General features: G+C 47.2%; 1 protein-coding gene and 1 long non-coding RNA gene across 2 annotated transcripts; both read left to right on the forward strand.

Annotated features, from left to right (window-relative positions):
* Positions 1-856: 856 nt before the first annotated feature.
* On the forward strand, positions 857-16,807 carry LOC123154683 (disease resistance protein RPM1-like). The gene is made up of 6 exons (XM_044573344.1): positions 857-1,115; positions 3,839-3,852; positions 4,297-5,529; positions 14,680-14,846; positions 15,293-16,302; positions 16,411-16,807. Exons 1-5 carry the CDS (start codon positions 1,046-1,048, stop codon positions 16,269-16,271), a joined length of 2,463 nt encoding a protein of 820 aa, XP_044429279.1. The 5' UTR covers positions 857-1,045; the 3' UTR covers positions 16,272-16,302; positions 16,411-16,807.
* Positions 1,569-3,032, forward strand: LOC123154684 (uncharacterized). The gene is made up of 3 exons (XR_006476989.1): positions 1,569-1,857; positions 2,198-2,519; positions 2,791-3,032. It is a non-coding gene; the product is annotated as an uncharacterized lncRNA (long non-coding RNA).
* Positions 16,808-19,863: the final 3,056 nt, after the last annotated feature.

Raw genomic sequence — 19,863 nt, forward strand, 5'->3', positions numbered from 1 at the left:
CTCCAAAGTTTGGATTAAGAAATCTCAAGGGTTGGTAAGAGCAATTATTGGGTTGGTGAGAGAAGCAAGAGTTTGTCGATCATCATTCCAGCTTTTCTCAGAAACACATTAGGGTCGTATGAGCTTTGTCTGGTTGTTTGGCTGCTTCTTGATGGCTTCAACAACTAGACTAAGCGTTCCCCAATCACCAAGCCATGACACTGTTTGGTGATTTCAGATCCTGAAGTGCGCAAGGAGGAGGCCACCACAGGTCCAAATCTTGCTGGATCTACATCGATTAAAAGCCAGGTGTGTTGACCTTGATTTGGTTTTGTTCCTAGTTCTCTTGTAAATATCCTGGGTAGCTTAGTGGATCACAAAGTTTCTTTGTAGCTCGGGCTACATGGAACCTCTTATCCTCAACCCTACAGCCTTACTTTAAGATCCGTACTCTCCAACTAACTAACAACAAGAAGATTTCTCTTTTTTGTTTCTCGAAAATGAAACAACATATGAACTTCAAACTTTGCAGACTGAATAAACATTAGAACATCAATATGTGAAAAAACTTTCAGATTTTTGGGTCTGATATAAATATACAAAATGAGATTTTCTTTGAATAAAAATATTATTTCAAGTATTTAAAATGCATGAAAAAATCTGAAAGTTTTTTCCTATATTGTAGTTAGAATGTATTGTTGTTTTGCAAAATTTGAAGTTCATATGTTGTGTCGTTTGAGAGAAACAAAAAAGACAAATGTGTTTGCACGGATCTTGATGCATAAATGGATGGCAAAGATAAAGGGTACCGTGTAGCCTGAGCTACAGAAAAATAAGCAGTTTTCCTTGCCATTATAAGCCAGGTATGGTGGTGATTCTCTGGTTTTCACTGCTAAAAGGAACAAGGAGGATTTGAAGATCAAATCCAGCCACTTGTCATCGGTTACAAGCTACCACGCGCTGAGTTATACCCATGTCTCCATAAGGACTCAGGATCTTAACGATGAAGCTTCAGTGACAAGAAGACCAGCCAAGCATCAAGTACCTTCTTTTCAAGATTGTTGTGATGGTTTCAGATTCAGAAGCGCAGAAGGTGGTTAACAAGACTAACCTGGGCCTAACCTACGAAGAGGAAGGTGTGTTGTCCTTCCCTAGTTTTCTGGCTATCTTAAGGTTGTACTCGGAAGAATCTCCTTCAGTTCAAATAAAAAGCATGTATGTTGTTTCTTGCAGCTATTTGTTCCTGCAATACATCTGATATATTAGATAGACAGTGAGGAAATAGAGAACTAAGTTACCTGGAACGATCACATTAGCGAACTATCCAAAAGCAGAGTTCTCATATTGGCGAGCTAGCTGGTATGGCAGATTGGTATTTTCAAACCTTGGGGGCATTTTAAGTGAGATATCCTATACAGAAACGATGCATGTATGAAAGGTCATTTCCCTGTCACTCGTTCTTGTCAGTAGGGCTGGACGTCCGAGCGAGCTTTTAGGCTCGGCTCGAAGCTCGCTCCAGCTCGGCCCGTTACAGCTCGGCCCGATAGGATAATTAGACGAGCCGAGCTATGAAAATAGGCCCGACTCTCGAACGAGCCAAGCCGAGTTTCGCCCGGTCCAGCTCGGTGACTCGTTGAGGCCCAGCCCAATCCCGTCGGCCTCGCATCGCATTAGGTCGCAACAGAGAGAGCACGCACGCAACGCAGTTTCCTCACCCTTCTCCCTTTCTCCGCCCGGCGCCGCCACCCCTCTTCGCCGCGCCGCAAGCTGGACTCATGGGGCTCGGCATCGACGGCGATGGGCAACGCCGCCTTCCCTCACCACAACGGACGCAGGCGGACGCGTCTCCCCTGGTTTCTCGTTGAACGACACAGGCAGGTAAGCGATCTCCTCTCTCCTTCCCATCCCTAGCCCTAGCTCCCTGCACCGGCGCGCACACACGCACGAATTTTATGGATGGATCATGGATGGATGGATGCTTGTGGCTGTCGGCTGGAGAGTGCAGCTAGCTAGGAAAAGCTATGGATGAATGCTAGGCGAATTTGATGGATGGATGCTTGTGCTCGTTGGCTGGAGAAGTGCCGCTAGCTAGGATGGATGCTGCACCAATTTATTAGATGGATGGATGAATTTATTTGTGCTGGATTGTGTAGACTGGTTATTATCTATTTAACTTTTTGTTGATGATTGACCATTTGTTCTTTGCTGATGTGTGAAGAGCCCCACTGTCGCAAGAATGGACAAGGAAAAGGGAAAGGAGAGGAGGAGGAGAAGGAGAAAGAGAGGTGCTTGGTCTCCATTATGAAGACTAAGCCGCCTACCCCAGGAAGCAGAAGGGGAAGGGCAAGGGCTGTGTCGCTGCCAAGGAAGCGGGCCAAGGAATTACGGCATTGTCCCGCTCGCCAAGTTGTTATTACGGGTAAAAAAAAACTCCACCGCCTTGACATCTCGCTGACCCCGCCGACGCCAGCGTGTGTGCCACGATCGCCGCTGCCAACGGCTTCGCAAACGACTCCGAGAGGGAGACTACATCTTCACCGGTATGGTTGTGCCAAATATGTGTGTCCAAGCTCATGTTTTTGCTGTTTTTGCTATCCAAAGGTTAAATATATGTGTGTTCAAGCTCATGTATGTGTTGTTTTTGGTATCCAAAAGTCAAATATAAGATTGCACAGGCTCATGTATATGCTGTTTTTGGTATCCAAGAGTCAAATATATGTTTGTACAAGCTCATGGATGTGCTCTTCTTGCTATCAAAAAGTCAAATATATGCGTGTCCAAGCTCATGTGTGTGCTGTTTTTCTGTGCTAGGCAATGGAGCATGATAAGCAAGGAGAGAAGGATTATGAAGAGGAAGAGAATGAGGAGGAAGAGGGTGAGTAAGATACTCTGTTTGAGGAGGAAGATTCTCATTTTGATGTCAAAGCACTAAGTGTTATGCTATGCAGAATTGCATTGTTTGGCTGTCAACGTTCAATATTTTTGCCGTATAAAGTTCAAAGGAGGAGCTGTCCAAAATTCAAAAGCAATGATGCCCAATTCTTTCTTAGTCATATTTGTTCAATTTCTACACTTTTCATAGAAAAAAGCTTATTTTTCATCACTATGATCATTTTTTTAAACCATAGACTGCTAGATGTTACATTTTTAATAATAAAAAGTGCTTCTTTTACAAATTATGGGTTTAATTGCTATAGAAGATCAAAAATGGTCTGTAAAAACAGGTTCTGCTGCCTCCCAGATGTTGTGGCGCTAGCTGGCTCACGAGCCGGCTCGGTCTGAGCCGAGCCATTGCAAAAACGAGCCGAGCCGCCTAAAGTGAGCTCGTTGGCTGAGCGAGCCGAGCCGAGCCGCTCCAGAGCGAGCCAAAGCCAGGCTCGGATCAAGCTCGGCTCGGCTCGGCTCGTGTCCAGCCCTACTTGTCAGTTAGTAAAATTAAGTTTGCTACAGTTGACTACTTGACTACTTATTTGGGGGACTTTTAAGCTGAGATATCTCTATTTCGAAGCGGAGCATGCATGGTCAGTTATTTAGTATCACTCATTTTTTCTGGTCAGTAACAGTAAGTTTATCACATTCGACTATAGCACAGTCTCTAGTGCTTTAGAATTCTCATGGACCTGCCTGTCATAAGTACTATTTTGTTTGATTACGACATTACGTAAGTTAGAGTTAGATAAGTTAATTGTGAAATCATTATGAGTATTACTTTGGCATTGTGGTTTATGAGGATTACGTTGAGAGAAGATGTGTATTTCACCTTTCCATTGTGGTTTGAGATTTTTGAAATATTTTCACAAGTGCTTGTTACTAGCGCAATGCATTAATAGTCAGGTTAATGTATCACATCATTTTGCAGTGGCCATTGCAATGGTATTGTGGAAAATATACAGCTAGACCACCACACAGTAGTGAATTATTGGCAATTCTCGGAAAATAATGGCGGAGATTGTGATTTTTCTGACCATTAAGAAGATTGGAATAGCCTTGGCGACTAGAGTGGTAGACCAGGCAAACACACAATTTGCGAAGTACAGGACACAACTGCTAGAGCTACAAGGCAACATGGGCCATGTTGCTAGTGAGCTTCGCATAATGCATGATGTTCTCTGCCAAATGGGCATACAAAACCGCAACAATCAAGTGTATGAGGGCTGGTTGGAGGAGGCGAGGAAAGTAGCACATGTGATGGAGGATGTAGTGGATGAGTACCTGTGTCTAGTTGGTCGGGAACATGATATAGGATGTTGCTTTTACCTGAAGAAAGGATGCAAAAAGCCGAGATCTATGCTTTATTTGAACCGGATAGCTTTCAAGGTGAAGGAAATAGAGAAAGACCTTTCACACTTGTCCGAGACAAAAAACTGTTTTGTTCCAGTGACAATCAATGGGGATACTAGCAACTTGAATTATATTGTCAAGAGGTCCAAAGATCTAGCAAACTTCTCACGTTCCCTTGATGAAGATATAGTGGGAGTGGATAAAAACAGAGAAAGACTTGAACAGTGGTTGGCAGGTGATGATTTGAAATGCTCGGTGATTGCGCTGCTTGGAATGGGAGGACTCGGTAAAACAGCTTTAGCTAGAAATGTCTACAAGAAGGAGAGAGAGAGATTCCAGTGCCATGCTTGGGTCTCCATCTCTCAAACGTATTCTAGAGAGGATGTCTTAAGGAATAGAAGTAAGGAACTTTCCAAAGATAATAAAGCCAACATTCTATCAAACACTACAGGTATGGACATCACATGCCTTGAGGAGACATTGAACAAGTTTCTAGAACAACACAAGTATTTAATCATATTGGATGATATTTGGACTCCAGAAGCATTTGATGAAATGTCTAGGGTGCTTATTCATAATGATAAGGGCAGTATACTAATAATCACAACAAGAGAATGTGATGTTGCTGCACTGGCCTCTCGAGGACACATCTTAACATTGGAAGCTTTACCAGAAGACAAGGGATGGGATCTCGTTTGTAAGAAAGCCTTTCCAAGAGATACCAACCATGAATGTCCCGTGGAGTTGAAGTCTTGGTTTGAGCAAATAGTTAGAAAATGCAAAGGCTTGCCTCTTGTTATTGTGTTAGTTGGTAGCCTCTTGCGTGTGCGTGAGAAAACTGTGGAAGAATGGAGAATAATAAATGGTCAGTTGAATTGGGAGCTAAATAATAATTCGAGGCTCGATCAGATAAGGAATGTTTTACATCTGAGCTTCATCTACCTTCCAACACACTTGAAAAGTTGTTTCTTGTACTGCAGCTTATTTTCAGAAGACCATCTTCCCAAAAGGAAGGAACTTGTAAGGTTATGGATAGCTGAGGGGTTCATTGAGGGAAGGGGTGAAAGCACATTAGAAGAAGTGGCAGAAGGCTATTTGAAGGAGTTGATTGATAGGAACATTTTACAACTTGTTGAGAGGAACTCATTTGGTAGGATGAAAGAATTCAGAATGCACGATATCTTACGTAAATTGGCAGTTGACTTGTGCAAGAAGAACCATTTTGGTGTTACATATGAGGATAATTGTGGGGGTTCTCTTGAGATGGATGTGTTGGAAATATGCCCTAGAGGCAATAATAAATTGGTTATTATTATATTTCCTTGTTCATGATAATCGTTTATTATCCATGCTAGAATTGTATTGATAGGAAACTCAGATACATGTGTGGATACATAGACAACACCATGTCCCTAGTAAGCCTCTAGTTGACTAGCTCGTTGATCAATAGATGGTTATGGTTTCCTGACCATGGACATTGGATGTCGTTGATAACAGGATCACATCATTAGGAGAATGATGTGATGGACAAGACCCAATCCTAAGCCTAGCACAAAGATCGTGTAGTTCGTATGCTATAGCTTTTCTAATGTCAAGTATCATTTCCTTAGACCATGAGATTGTGCAACTCCCGGATACCGTAGGAGTGCTTTGGGTGTGCCAAACGTCACAACGTAACTGGGTGGCTATAAAAGTACACTACAGGTATCTTCGAAAGTGTCTGTTGGGTTGGCACGAATCGAGACTGGGATTTGTCACTCCGTGTAAACGGAGAGGTATCTCTGGGCCCACTCGGTAGGACATCATCATAATGTGCACAATGTGATCAAGGAGTTGATCACGGGATGATGTGTTACGAAAAGAGTAAAGAGACTTGCCGGTAACGAGATTGAACAAGGTATCGGGATACCGACGATTGAATCTCGGGCAAGTATCGTACCGCTAGACAAAGGGAATTGTATACGGGATTGATTAAGTCCTTGACATCGTGGTTCATCCGATGAGATCATCGTGGAACATGTGGGAGCCAACATGGGTATCCAGATCCCGCTGTTGGTTATTGGCCGGAGAGTTGTCTCGGTCATGTCTGCATGGTTCCCGAACCCGTAGGGTCTACACACTTAAGGTTCGATGACGCTAGGGTTATAGGGAAAGTATGTACGCGGTTACCGAATGTTGTTCGGAGTCCCGGATGAGATCCCGGACATCACGAGGAGTTGCAGAATGGTCCGGAGGTAAAGATTTATATATGGAAAGTGTCTGTTGAGTTGGCATGAATCGAGACTGGGATTTGTCACTCCATGTAAACGGAGAGGTATCTCTGGGCCCACTCGGTAGGACATCATCATAATGTGCACAATGTGATCAAGGAGTTGATCACGGGATGATATGTTACGGAACGAGTAAAGAGACTTGCCGGTAACGAGATTAAACAAGGTATCGGGATACCGACGATCGAATCTCGGGCAAGTATCTTACCGCTAGACAAAGGGAATTGAATACGGGATTGATTGAATCCTCGACATCGTGGTTCATCCGATGAGATCATCGTGGAGCATGTGGGAGCCAACATGGGTATCCAGATCCCGTTGTTGGTTATTGACCGGAGAGTTGTCTCGGTCATGTCTGCATGACTCCCGAACCCGTAGGGTCTACATACTTAAGGTTCGATAACACTAGGGCTATAGTGAATAGATATACGTGGTTATCGAATGTTGTTCGGAGTCCCGGATGAGATCCCGAACATCACGAGGAGTTCCAGAAAGGTCCAGAAGTAAAGATTAATATATAGGAAGTATGGTTTTGGCCATCGAAAGTGTTCCGGGCATCACCGGTAGTGTACCGGGACCACCGAAGGGGTCCGGGGGTCCACCAGGTGGGGCCACCAGCCCCGGAGGCTTACATGCGCCAATAGTGGGAAGGTACCAGCCCCTAGGTGGGCTGGGGCGCCTCCCACCAAGGCCCAAGGCATCCTCAAGAGGAGAGGGGGCAAACCCTAGGCGCAGATGGGCTCTAAGGCCCACCCTAGGTGTGCCCCCTCTCTCTCCCCCTTGGCCGCCTCCCAGATGGGATCTGGGGGCTGCCGCCACCCCTAGGGAGGGAACCCTAGGTGGGGGCACAGCCCCTCCCCTCCCCCTATATATACTTGAGCAAAGGGGCAGCCCAACACACGATTCAATCTCCCTGTTGGCACAGCCCTACCCCTCTCCCTCCTCGTCTTGCGGTGCTTGGCGAAGCCCTGCTGGAGTACCACGCTCCTCCACCACCATCACGCCGTCGTGCTGCTATTGGATGGAGTCTTCCCCAACCTCTCCTTCTCCCCTTGCTGGATCAAGGCGTAGGAGACGTCACCGGGCTGTACGTGTGTTGAACACGGAGGTGCCGTCCGTTCGGCACTAGGATCATCGGTGATTTGGATCACGACGAGTACGACTCCATAAACCCCGTTCACTTGAACACTTCCACTTAGCGATCTACAAGGGTATGTAGATGCACTCTCCTTCCCCTCGTTGCTAGATTACTCCATAGATTGATCTTGGTGATGCGTAGAAAATTTTGAATTTCTGCTACGTTCCTCAACAGTGGCATCATGAGCTAGGTCTATGCGTAGTTTCTATGCACGAGTAGAACACAAAGCAGTTGTGGGCGTCGATATTGTCAATTTACTTGCCGTTACTAGTCTTATCTTGATTCGGCGGCATCGTGGGATGAAGCGGCCTGGACCGACCTTACACGTACTCTTACGTGAGACTGGTTCCACCGACTGACATGCACTAGTTGCATAAGGTGGCTAGCGGGTGTCTGTCTCTCCCACTTTAGTCGGATCAGATTCGATGAAAAGGGTCCTTATGAAGGGTAAATAGAAATTGGCATATCACGTTGTGGTTTTGGCGTAGGTAAGAAACGTTCTTGCTAGAAACCTATAGCAGCCACGTAAAAACTTGCAACAACAATTAGAGGATGTCTAACTTGTTTTTGCAGCATATGCCTTGTGATGTGATATGGCCAAAAGGATGTGATGAATGATATATGTGATGTATGAGATTGATCATGTTCTTGTAATAGGAATCACGACTTGCATGTCGATGAGTATGACAACCGGCAGGAGCCATAGGAGTTGTCTTAATTTATTTATGACCTGCGTGTCAACTTAAACGTCATGTAATTACTTTACTTTATTGCTAAAGCGTTAGCCATAGTAGTAGAAGTAATAGATGATGAGACAACTTCAAGAAGACACGATGATGGAGATCATGGTGTCATGCCGGTGACAACGATGATCATGGAGCCCCGAAGATGCGGATCAAAAGGAGCAAAATGATATTGGCCATATCATGTCACTATTTGATTGCATGTGATGTTTATCATGTTTTACATATTATTTGCTTAGAACGACGGTAGCTTAAATAAGATGATCCCTCACTAAAATTTCAAGAAAGGTGTTCCCCCTAACTGTGCACCATTGCGAAGGTTCGTCGTTTCGAAGCACCACGTGATGATCGGGTGTGATAGATTCTAACGTTCGAATACAACGGGTGTAAGCCAGATTTACACAGCAAAAACACTTAGGTTGACTTGACGAGCCTAGCATGTACAGACATGGCCTCGAAACACGGAAGACCGAAAGGTCGAGCATGAGTCGTATAGAAGATACGATCAACATGAAGATGTTCACCGATGTTGACTAGTCCGTCTCACGTGATGATCGGACACGGCCTAGTTGACTCGGATCATGTTTCACTTAGATTACTAGAGGGATGTCTATCTGAGTGGGAGTTCATTAAATGAACTCAATTATCATGAACATGGTCTAAATTGTCTTTGCAAATATGTTGTAGATAAATAGCTCACCTTGTAGCTCCCTGTTTCAATACGTTCCTAGAGAAAGACCAAGTTGAAAGATATTGTAAGCAATGATGCGGACTAGGTCCGTAGTCCGAGGAGTGTCCTCACTGCTACACAGAAGGCTTACGTCTTTGATGCACCGCTCAATGTGTAAACCCCTACAACGTCGTCTGTGGATGTTGTGAACACCTGACAGACACATCCTGATGACTACTTGATAGTTTAGTGCACCATACTTTACGGCTTAGAATCGGGATTCCAATGACGTTTTGAACGCCACAGAACATATCAGATGTTCCAAGAGCTGAAATTGGGATTTCAGGCTCATGCCCGTGTTGAGAGGTGTGAGACCTCTGACAAGTTCTTTTGCCAACAAGATGGAGGAGAATAGCTCAGCTAGTGAGCATGTGCTCAGAATGTCTGGGTGCTACAATCACTTAAATCAAGTGGGAGTTAAACTTCCAGATAAGATAGTGATTGATAGAGTTCTCTAGCCACTATCACTAAGCTACTAGATCTTCGTGATGAACTATGACATGCAAGGGATGGAGTTGATCCCGGAGCTGTTCGCGGTGCTTAAGACCGCAAAAGATAGAAATCAAGAAGGAGCATCAAGTGTTGATGGTTTAATAAGACCACTGGTTTCAAGAAGGGCAAGGGCTAGAAGGGAAACTTCATGGATGGCAAACCAGTTGCCGCTCCAGTAAAGGAACCCAAGGTTGAACCCAAACCCGAGACTAAGTGCTTCTATTGTAAAGGGGACGGTCACTGGTAGCGGAATTACCCCAAATGCATGGTAGATAAGAAGGCTGGCAACTTCAACAAAGTATATACGTGTTATTAATGTGTACCTCGCTAGTACTCCTGGTAGCACCTGGGTATTGGATACCGGTTCAGTTGCTATTATTGGTGACTTGAAGCAAAAGCTACGGACTAAATGGAGACTAGCTAAGGGCGAGGTGACGATGTGTGTTGGAAGTATTTCCAAAGTTGATGAGATCACCATCGCATGCTCCATCTACCTTCGGGATTAGTATTGAACCTAGATAAATGTTATCAGGTGTCTACGTTGAGCATGAATATGATTAGATCATGTTCATTGCAATACGGTCATTCATTTAAGTTAGAGAATAATGGTTATTCTGTTTACATGAATGATACCTTTCATGGTCATGCACCCTATGTGAATGGTTCATTGAATCTCGGTCGTGGTAATACACATGTTCACGCCAAAAGATGTAGAGTTAATAATGATAGTACCACTTTCTCGTGGCACTGCCGCTTAGGTCATATTGGCGTAAGATGCATGAAGAAACTCCATGTCGATGGATGTTTGGAGTCACTTGATTTTGAATCGCTTGACACATGCGAGCCATGCCTCATGGGCAGGATGACTAAGACCCCGTTTTCAGGTACAATGAAACGGGCAAGTGACTTGTTGGAGATCATGCATGCTGATGCGTGTGATCCAATGAGAATTGAAGCGTGCGGTGGATATCGCTATTTTCTCATCTTCACTGACGATTTGAGTAGATATAGGTATATTTACTTAATGAAGCACAAGTCTGAAACGTTTGAAAAGTTTAAGCGATTTCAGAGTGAAGTTAAGAATCATCATAACAAGAAGATCAAATTCCTACGATCTAATCAATGAGAATATCTGAGTTATGAGTTTGGCAAACACTTAAGATATTGTGGAATTGTTTCACAGTTGAATCCACCTGGAACACCATTGGGTTATGGTGTGGCCGGACATCGTAATCGAACCTTATGAGATATGGTGCGATCTATGATGTCTCTTATCAATCTACCGTTTTCATTTTGAGGTTATGCGTTAGAGACAGCTGCATTCACTTTAGATAGGACACCATCTAAGTCCGTTGAGACGACGTCATAAGAACATTGGTTTGGCAAGAAATCAAAGTTGTCGTTTCTTAACGTTTGGGGATGCGATGCTTAAGGCTTCAGCCGGAGAAGCTCGAACCCAAAGCGGACAAACACATCTTCATAGGATACCCAAAGGTGACAGTAGGGTATACCTTCTATCTCAGATCCAAGGGCAAATTGTTTGTCGCTAAGAACGGGTCCTTTCTCGAGAAGGAGTTTCTCTCGAAAGAATTGAGTGGGAGGATGATAGAACTTGATGAGGTTGTTGAACCTTTATTTCAACCAGAAAGTGATGCAACACAGAAAGATGTTTTCTGTGGCACCTACGTCTGTTGAATAGGAAGTTAATGATAGTGATCACGAAGCTTCAGATCAAGTTGCTATCGAACATCGTAGGTCGACAAGGATATGTACTACTCCTGAGTGGTACGGTAATCCTGTCTAAGATATCATGTTGTTAGACAACAATGAACCTACGAGCTATGGAGAAGCGATGGTGGGCCCGTATTCCGACAAATGGTTAGAAGCCATGAAATCCGAGATTGGATCCATATATCAGAACAAAGTATGGACTTTGATGGACTTGCCCGGTGATCGGCAGGCCATTGAGATAAATGGGTCTTTAAGAAGAAGACAGACGTGGGCGGTAATGTTACCGTCTATTAAGCTCGACTTGTGGGAAAGAGTCTTTTCACAAGTTCAAGGAGTTGACTACGATGAGAATTTGTCACCCGTAGCGATGCTTAAGTCCGTCGGAATCATGTTAGCATTAGCTGTATTTTTCGATTATGAAATCTTACAGATGGATGTCAAAACAAGTTTTCTTACCAGTTTTCGTAAGAAAAGTTGTATGTGATACAATAAAAGGTTTTGTCGATCCTAAGGATGCTAAAAGGTATGCTGGCTCCAGCAATCCTTCTATGGACTAGAGCAAGCATCTCGGAATCAGAATATATGCTTTGATGGAGTGATCAAAGCTTTTAGGTTTATACAATGTTTGCTAGAAACTTGTATTTACAAGAAAGTGAGTGGGAGCACTACAATATTTCTGATAAGTATATGTGGATGACATATTGTTGATCTGAAATAATGTAGAATTTCTGGAAAGCATAAACGGTTGTTTGAAGAGTAATTTTCAAAGGAAGACCTGGATAAAGCTGCTTACATACTGGGCATCAAGATCTATAGAGATAGATCAAGACGTCTGATGATACTTTCAAAGAACGCGCACCTTGACATGTTTTTGAAGGAGTTCAAAATAGATCAGTCAAAGAAGGGGTTCTTACCTGAGTTGTAAGGTGTGAAGTTGAGTAAGACTCAAAGCTTGACCACGGCAGAAGAAAGAGGAAGGACGAAGGTCGTCCCCTATGTTCTTGTCATAGGCTCTATACGGTATGCCATGCTGAGTACCGCACCTGATGTGTGCCTTGCCACATGTCTGGCAAGAGGGTACAAAGGTGATCTAGGAGTTGATCACCGGATAGCGGTCAAAAATTATCCTTAGAGAAATAAGGAAATATTTCTTGGTTATGGAGGTGATAAAGAGTTCGACATAAAGAGTTACGTCGATGCAAGCTTAACACCTATCCGGATAGCTCTTAGTAGAGATACCGGATACGTATAATGGAGCAACAATTTGGAATAGCTCCAAGTGGAACGTGGTAGCAGCATCTACAATATGACATAAAGTTTTGCGAAATACATAGGGATCTGAATATGGCAAGACCCGTTGACTACAACCTCTCTCACAAGCATAACATGATCAAACCCAGAACTCTTTGAGTGTTAATCACATAGTGATGTGAACTAGATCATTGAGTCTAGTAGACTCTTGGATGTTGGTCACATGGTGATGTGACCTGTGAGTGTTAATCACATGGCGATGTGAACTAGATTATTGACTCTAGTGCAAGTGGGAGATTGTTGGAAATATGCCCTAGAGGCAATAATAAATTGGTTATTATTATATTTCCTTGTTCATGATAATCGTTTATTATCCATGCTAGAATTGTATTGATAGGAAACTCAGATATATGTGTGGATACATAGACAACACCATGTCCCTAGTAAGCCTCTAGTTGACTAGCTCGTTGATCAATAGATGGTTACGGTTTCCTGACCATGGACATTGGATGTCGTTGATAACGGGATCACATCATTAGGAGAATGATGTGATGGACAAGACCCAATCCTAAGCCTAGCACAAAGATCGTGTAGTTCGTATGCTAAAGCTTTTCTAATGTCAAGTATCATTTCCTTAGATCATGAGATTGTGCAACTCCCGGATACCGTAGGAGTGCTTTGGGTGTGCCAAACGTCACAAGTAACTCGGTGGCTATAAAGGTACACTACAGGTATCTCCGAAAGTATCTGTTGGGTTGGCACGAATCGAGACTGGGATTTGTCACTCCGTGTAAACGGAGAGGTATCTCTGGGCCCACTCGGTAGGACATCATCATAATGTGCACAATGTGATCAAGGAGTTGATCACGGGATGATGTGTTACGGAACGAGTAAAGAGACTTGCCGGTAACGAGATTGAACAAGGTATCGGGATACCGAATCTCGGGCAAGTATCGTACCGCTAGACAAAGGGAATTGAATACGGGATTGATTGAATCCTCGACATCGTGGTTCATCCGATGAGATCATCGTGGAGCATGTGGGAGCCAACATGGGTATCCAGATTCCGCTGTTGGTTATTGATCGGAGAGTTGTCTCGGTCATGTCTGCATGACTCCCGAACCCGTAGGGTCTACACACTTAAGGTTCGATGACGCTAGGGTTATAGGGAATAGATATACATGGTTACCGAATGTTGTTCGGAGTCCCGGATGAGATCCCGGATGTCACGAGGAGTTCCGGAATGGTCCGGAGGTAAAGATTAATATATAGGAAGTATGGTTTTGGCCACCGGAAGTGTTTCGGGCATCACCGGTAGTGTACCGGGACCACCGGAAGGGTCCGGGGGTCCACCAGGTGGGGCCACCAGCCCTGGAGGCTTACATGGGCCAATAGTGGGAAGGGACCAGCCCCTAGGTGGGCTGGGGCGCCTCCCACCAAGGCCCAAGGCGTCCTCAAGAGGAGAGGGGGCAAACCCTAGGCGCAGATGGGCTCTAAGGCCCACCCTAGGTGCGCCCCCCTCTCTCTCCCCCTTGGCCGCCTCCCAGATGGGATCTGGGGGCTGCCGCCACCCCTAGGGAGGGAACCCTAGGTGGGGGAGCAGCCCCTCCCCTCCCCCTATATATACTTGAGCAAAGGGGCAGCCCAACACGCGATTCAATCTCCCTGTTGGCGCAGCCCTACCCATCTCCCTCCTCGTCTTGCGGTGCTTGGCGAAGCCCTGCTGGAGTACCATGCTCCTCCATCACCACCACGCCGTCGTGCTGCTGCTGGATGGAGTCTTCCCCAACCTCTCCTTCTCCACTTGCTGGATCAAGGCGTAGGAGACGTCACCGGGATGTACGTGTGTTGAACACGGAGGTGCCATCCGTTCAGCACTAGGATCATCGGTGATTTGGATCACGATGAGTACGACTCCATCAACCCCGTTCACTTGAACGCTTCCGCTTAGCGATCTACAAGGGTATGTAGATGCACTCTCCTTCCCCTCGTTGCTAGATTACTCCATAGATTGATCTTGGTGATGCGTAGAAAATTTTGAATTTCTGCTACGTTCCCCAACAGGATGGACATCGATTGGTAATGCACAAACTAAATAAGGGTGTTCAACAGTCATTTTCTAGTATACACCAACTTCGAACTTTCATTGCACTGGACAGTAGCATGCTATCACCCACTCTACTACCTCTTCTATGTAAGGAGTCAAGATACATGACAGTACTGGAATTAAGGCCCCGTTCGGATCTCCTCCAGCTTCTAGCTTCGCGAGAAGCAAGCGAGAAGCCACACGAACGGTTCAGCTCCTAGAATCCAGCTTCTGGAGATCGAGTCGCTAGCAGTGCAAATTATCGCGGAGCCAAGGAGCAGCCTTCGCCCAGCTTCGTGAAAAATGAGAAGTTGGAGATGCTGGAAATTACATGGAATGCCACCCCGAAGTGCCACAGTGTCGAAACGTTTTCTCTATCTCAAAAGAACACACAGCTAGAAATTACATGGGAATGCCACCCCGAAGTGCTACAGTGTCGAAACGTTTTCTGAGTTCCTCGAAATTACATAGGAATGCCACTCCGAAGTATCTCAGTGCCAGCCGAACGCGTTTTCTGAGAAGCGGAAAGCCAGCGAGAAGCTGGAAGCCAGCTATTTCCGGAAGCTGGCGTACTTCCGAACGGGGCCTAAGTGGTCTACCCATCGAGAAGATTCCAGATGCTACTGGAGATCTTTTTAATCTCCGCCATTTGGGTTTGCGTAATACAAAAGTGAAGATGCTCCCGAAGTCTGTTGAGAAGCTTTCAAATTTGTTGATATTGGACCTTTCTCGATCTGATATACATGAGTTGCCTAGTGGGATTGTGAAACTGAAGAAGCTTAGGCACTTATTAGCTGAGAAAACAATTGACCCATATTGGAGAGGGTTGCAATGTTGTCGTGGTGTGCGTGTTCCTAATGGTCTTGGAAATCTAATAAATTTGCAGACGCTACAAGCATTGGAATTACAGGATGAGTCTCTTAGACATTTAGGGGCGCTGAGGCAACTAAGAAGCTTGAGGTTATGGAATGTGAAGGGAATCTGCAGTGGACGCATCAGTGAGTCTTTGTTTCAGATGCAATCTTTGTCCGACTTATCTGTGAGTGCAAGCGATGAAAACGAGGTTCTATTGTTGAATGTCCTCCTGCCAAACCTGCAAAAGCTATGTTTGAGGGGCCGTCTAGCGGAAGGGGCGTTGGAGGAGTCTCCTCTCTTCCAAGCTTCTGGGGGACAGGACTTGCATGAATTAGTTCTGTCTTGGTCACAGTTGATAGAAGAACCCCTGCCATCTCTTTCTTGTTTGTCAAACTTAACATTTCTAGATTTCACCAAAGCATATAATGGAGAGCAGCTGGCATTTTTCACGGGGTGGTTTCCAAAGCTAAAGATTCTCTATCTAATAGATCTGCCTAATCTGAATCAGCTACAAATACAACAAGGTGCCATGGCAAGCCTGGAAAAATTATACTTGATCAACCTCAGCAGCTTGATGGAGGTCTCACCTGGCATTGAGTTCCTCGTGCCCCTACAGCGTCTAGTCTTCTACGAAATCAGCAATGAATTCTTGATGCTGTTGCGCCAATTTTCGGCAATTGAAGGGACACAATGGCAGCATACTCTCCGATGTTGACTTGCCATAGTGGTCGGCAATGTATACATACGTAAGCTATATCCACGCACCTGCCAACTAACTAGTACTACCACTACTCTGGTTTCCTCATCTCTAATCGTACAACTTCTAAAATGTTCGTATGTTGTTGGTTATGTAGGTCACCTGCTGGAAGGAAGAAACAAGCTTCACTACATGTACAACCAGTGTTTCCTCTGTTGCTGATCTACTATACCATCCGGGTTTCCTCTGATGTTTCAAGAAGCACTACGGGACCCTTTGCTGCTACTTCCACCTCCACCTACAAAAGCATCCTGCTACTATTGGTGTTGGTGTGCTTTTGCTTGTCATGATATTTGCCTATTGATTGTTTCAAACTGTGGCTTTTAGAACGCTTATTGTAAGACTGAGACTGGGTCGTGTTTTCATATTCAGGATGTTTGTATTTTGCATTACCTGTTTGCATTTGTGTGTGCTAGTTGTGAACTATTCCCTCTGTTCACAAATTGGATGTATATATTATAGACACGATTTAGCGTGTTTGTTCACTCATTTCAGTTTATATTGTTGAGTAACGTGATTGTATTAGGAAACATAGGTTAGACTAGGAAATATCCTGGCTTGCCTTGTACTCCAAGTAGATCAGGTACTCCTATATATATGCCCACGAGGCTCAAGCAGTATAATGAACTATCCCATCAATCATCTCTCCCTTCTAATATGGTATCAGTCTAATCACGATCCAAACCCTAGCCACCGCCGCTTCCGGACCCGCGCGCCGCCCCCGGGGCGGTCGGCCAACATGACCGCCACCGGGGGCCGCGCCGCCCGTACCTAGGGTTCGTCCGCCGGCCATGTTGGCCGGCTGCTCTAGAGAGTCTTTTCCCGAGCCCTTGCTTTGGGTTTTTTTTTTGCTCTCTCGCGGGTCATTTTGGTCGGCGTTTTTCTTTTTGGTTTTCCGATCTAATCTTGATCGGTTTGCGTCGCCCACCGCCGCCGTCGACCCCCGTCCGCCTCTACTCCGACCCCGGCGCGACCAGCCGGCCTCTCCTCCGACCCGGTGGCCACGCGCGCCGAGTCGGCCCGTCCGGGCCAGCCACCGTCTGCGCGTCGGTCCGCGCGTCGCCTTACGCCGGCCATCACCGCCCTGCTCCAACTAGGACACCTGCATCGCCCCGACCCGGCGGCCTCGCGCCATGCGACGGCCAATCATAGCCGTCGCTAGCGCACCGGCCCGCCCATCGATCCATGTCACCCGCCTCCGTCGCGTCTGCACGGTGGCCCGGCGGTCTACCTCGCCGGCCTCGTCTTCAGCTGCGTCGGGACGGCTGCATCAGGCTCGTCGGCTGCCTCAACTCGGGCGTCGCTGCTCCGTTGGTCGCTCGGGCATCGCTGCCCGGGCGCCGGCGCTGCTTTGGCAGCCGGGGTGCCGGTGCTGACAAGCTCGTCCGCACGACGTCCCATGCCGTCCGTCGTCGCCGGCCTCATCCCAGACTCCGCCGCCACCACGCCTCCATCGAGCGGCGTCCCCGACCTCGCGCGTGATCGGCTTGATCACCCGCTCCCCGCCGCGATCCGCCTCATCTATGTCGTGCGACCGACCTGGCCTGTTGGTTACGCGCGCCTCCGCAGGTCCCGTGAAGATCGTCCCCGAGTTCGGCGCACCCCTCCACCGATCGAGCAACGGGCTGCCGCTGCATCGCCCCGTCGGGCCACAGCGCCGCCGCCCCGTGGCTCTTTTCCCGGCTGCACCGACCCTCGTCACCGCTGCGTCGCCCCTTCGGGCTGTAGTGTCGCGGCCCGCGGTCACGCGCCGCCCCGAGGCCATCCGCTCCAGGTTGTCCCGTGGCTGCACCGACCCTCGCGCCGACGCTGCGTCGCCCCATCGGGCCGTAGCGAGCGTGGCACGCGGTCCGCACCGCCGTCCTAAGGCCGTCCCCGTGGCTGCACCAACTCGCGAACCGCCGTTGCGTCGCCCCTTCGGGCCGCAGAGTCGCGGCCCGTGGTCCCCGCCGTCGCCCCGTCCCGCCTGCCGCCGTTGCGTCGCCCCTTCGGGCCGTAGCGTCGCGGCCCGTGGTCCACTCCGCCGTCACCGCGCGTCGACCTCCCGTGGTATGCGCCACGCCGTCTCCCTTGGCGCGGGAACGCCACAGTCCGCGCCGGTCATCGTCACGCTGTCAGGGTCCTTCGCCTCCTTCGAGCACCGCCACCGCACTCCTAACCTAGCCGCCGCCGCCGCTCTTCTTTGGCCGCAGCCGCCGTTACCTTCGTAGTCGCCGCCGCCCGTCCACCCCCTTCGTCTTCGTACAGCTCGTGCAGGTCCCTCGTCTACGCATGCCCGGTGCTGGCAACACCGATGCGTGCCTTCATCCACGACGTGTCCCCGGGCCTGGCAAGCCTGGTCGGCGCTTCATCAACTTCGTCTTCGTCCGTCTACGCATGCCCGGTGCTGGCAACACCGGTGCGTGCCTTCGTCCACGATGTGTCCCCGGGCTTGGCAAACCCGCCGCGACGCGTCGTCAACAACATTTTCTTCCCGGCGCACCCCTACTTCGACACCACTGCGCCCATGCTAACTCGGCGCCCTCTTGCGCCCGCGGCTCCACGGCGACTTCCTCGACACCGGCCACCCCGACTCGACATCGACCACGGCATTCTTCGCACGGCTACCTCGACCACGGCTCCACTACCCACGCTCTTGGCTACATCGACAACCGGCACAAAGGGCTACCGCCTGCTTGAGCAACCTCGTTGGTTTCCATTCCAGCCACGACTCCGCGATGCATCGACCGTTACAACTGTGGGGGGTTGTCCGTCGGCTTGCCTTCGGATTCTTCTCCAGTCTCACCGTCTGCGTTGCTACCGTTGTGACTGGGGGGGGGGGGGGATGTTGAGTAACGTGATTGTATTAGGAAACATAGGTTAGACTAGGAAATATTCGGGCTTGCCTTGTACTCCAAGTAGATCATGTACTCCTATATATATGCCCACGAGGCTCAAGCAGTATAATGAACTATTCCACCAATCCTCTCTCTCCCTTCTAACATATATGTTGTTGTTTGTGTTTTAGTGTGACTAGCAAAAGGGCCCGTGCGTTGCACTGGGAGAACGAAATCACATGCCCCTGACCCAATAAGAATCAATCTTAGGAATAGTCATGTAATAAGAGTCAATCGGTACCCCCACCACAACTTCTGATCATGGCGTTTTAAACATAGTGGTACACTTAATTCAGAAGCCGCAACAACCAAGAAGGCAACCACCTCGTATGAGGTTTTCCACTGTGTTACAGGTGCCAAATTGTCTAAAAGGTTGCCACATCACCACCGATGCCAAATGAAAAATTTATTACACCGGCTTCACATCATATGGCACTGCCCAGTCTTAAAGAAGGAACCCAGGTTTAGATAAAACGCTATATAAAATCATCACTGGAGCATCTCGAGCGAGTTCTTCGTCCGCCGAAAATTCCCTTTGTTCTCCAAATCAATTCTTTCTGTGGCTGAAACCAACACCCCGTCATATTTTTATGTTTAGTCTATCACACATAGTTTAGTAGTACAACATAGAGAAAAGCACAAATGTATTTAGAACTGAAAGAGAATATAAGAAG

The sequence above is a fragment of the Triticum aestivum genome, chromosome 7A, assembly GCF_018294505.1.
Source record: "Triticum aestivum cultivar Chinese Spring chromosome 7A, IWGSC CS RefSeq v2.1, whole genome shotgun sequence".
Taxonomy (NCBI): domain Eukaryota; kingdom Viridiplantae; phylum Streptophyta; class Magnoliopsida; order Poales; family Poaceae; genus Triticum; species Triticum aestivum.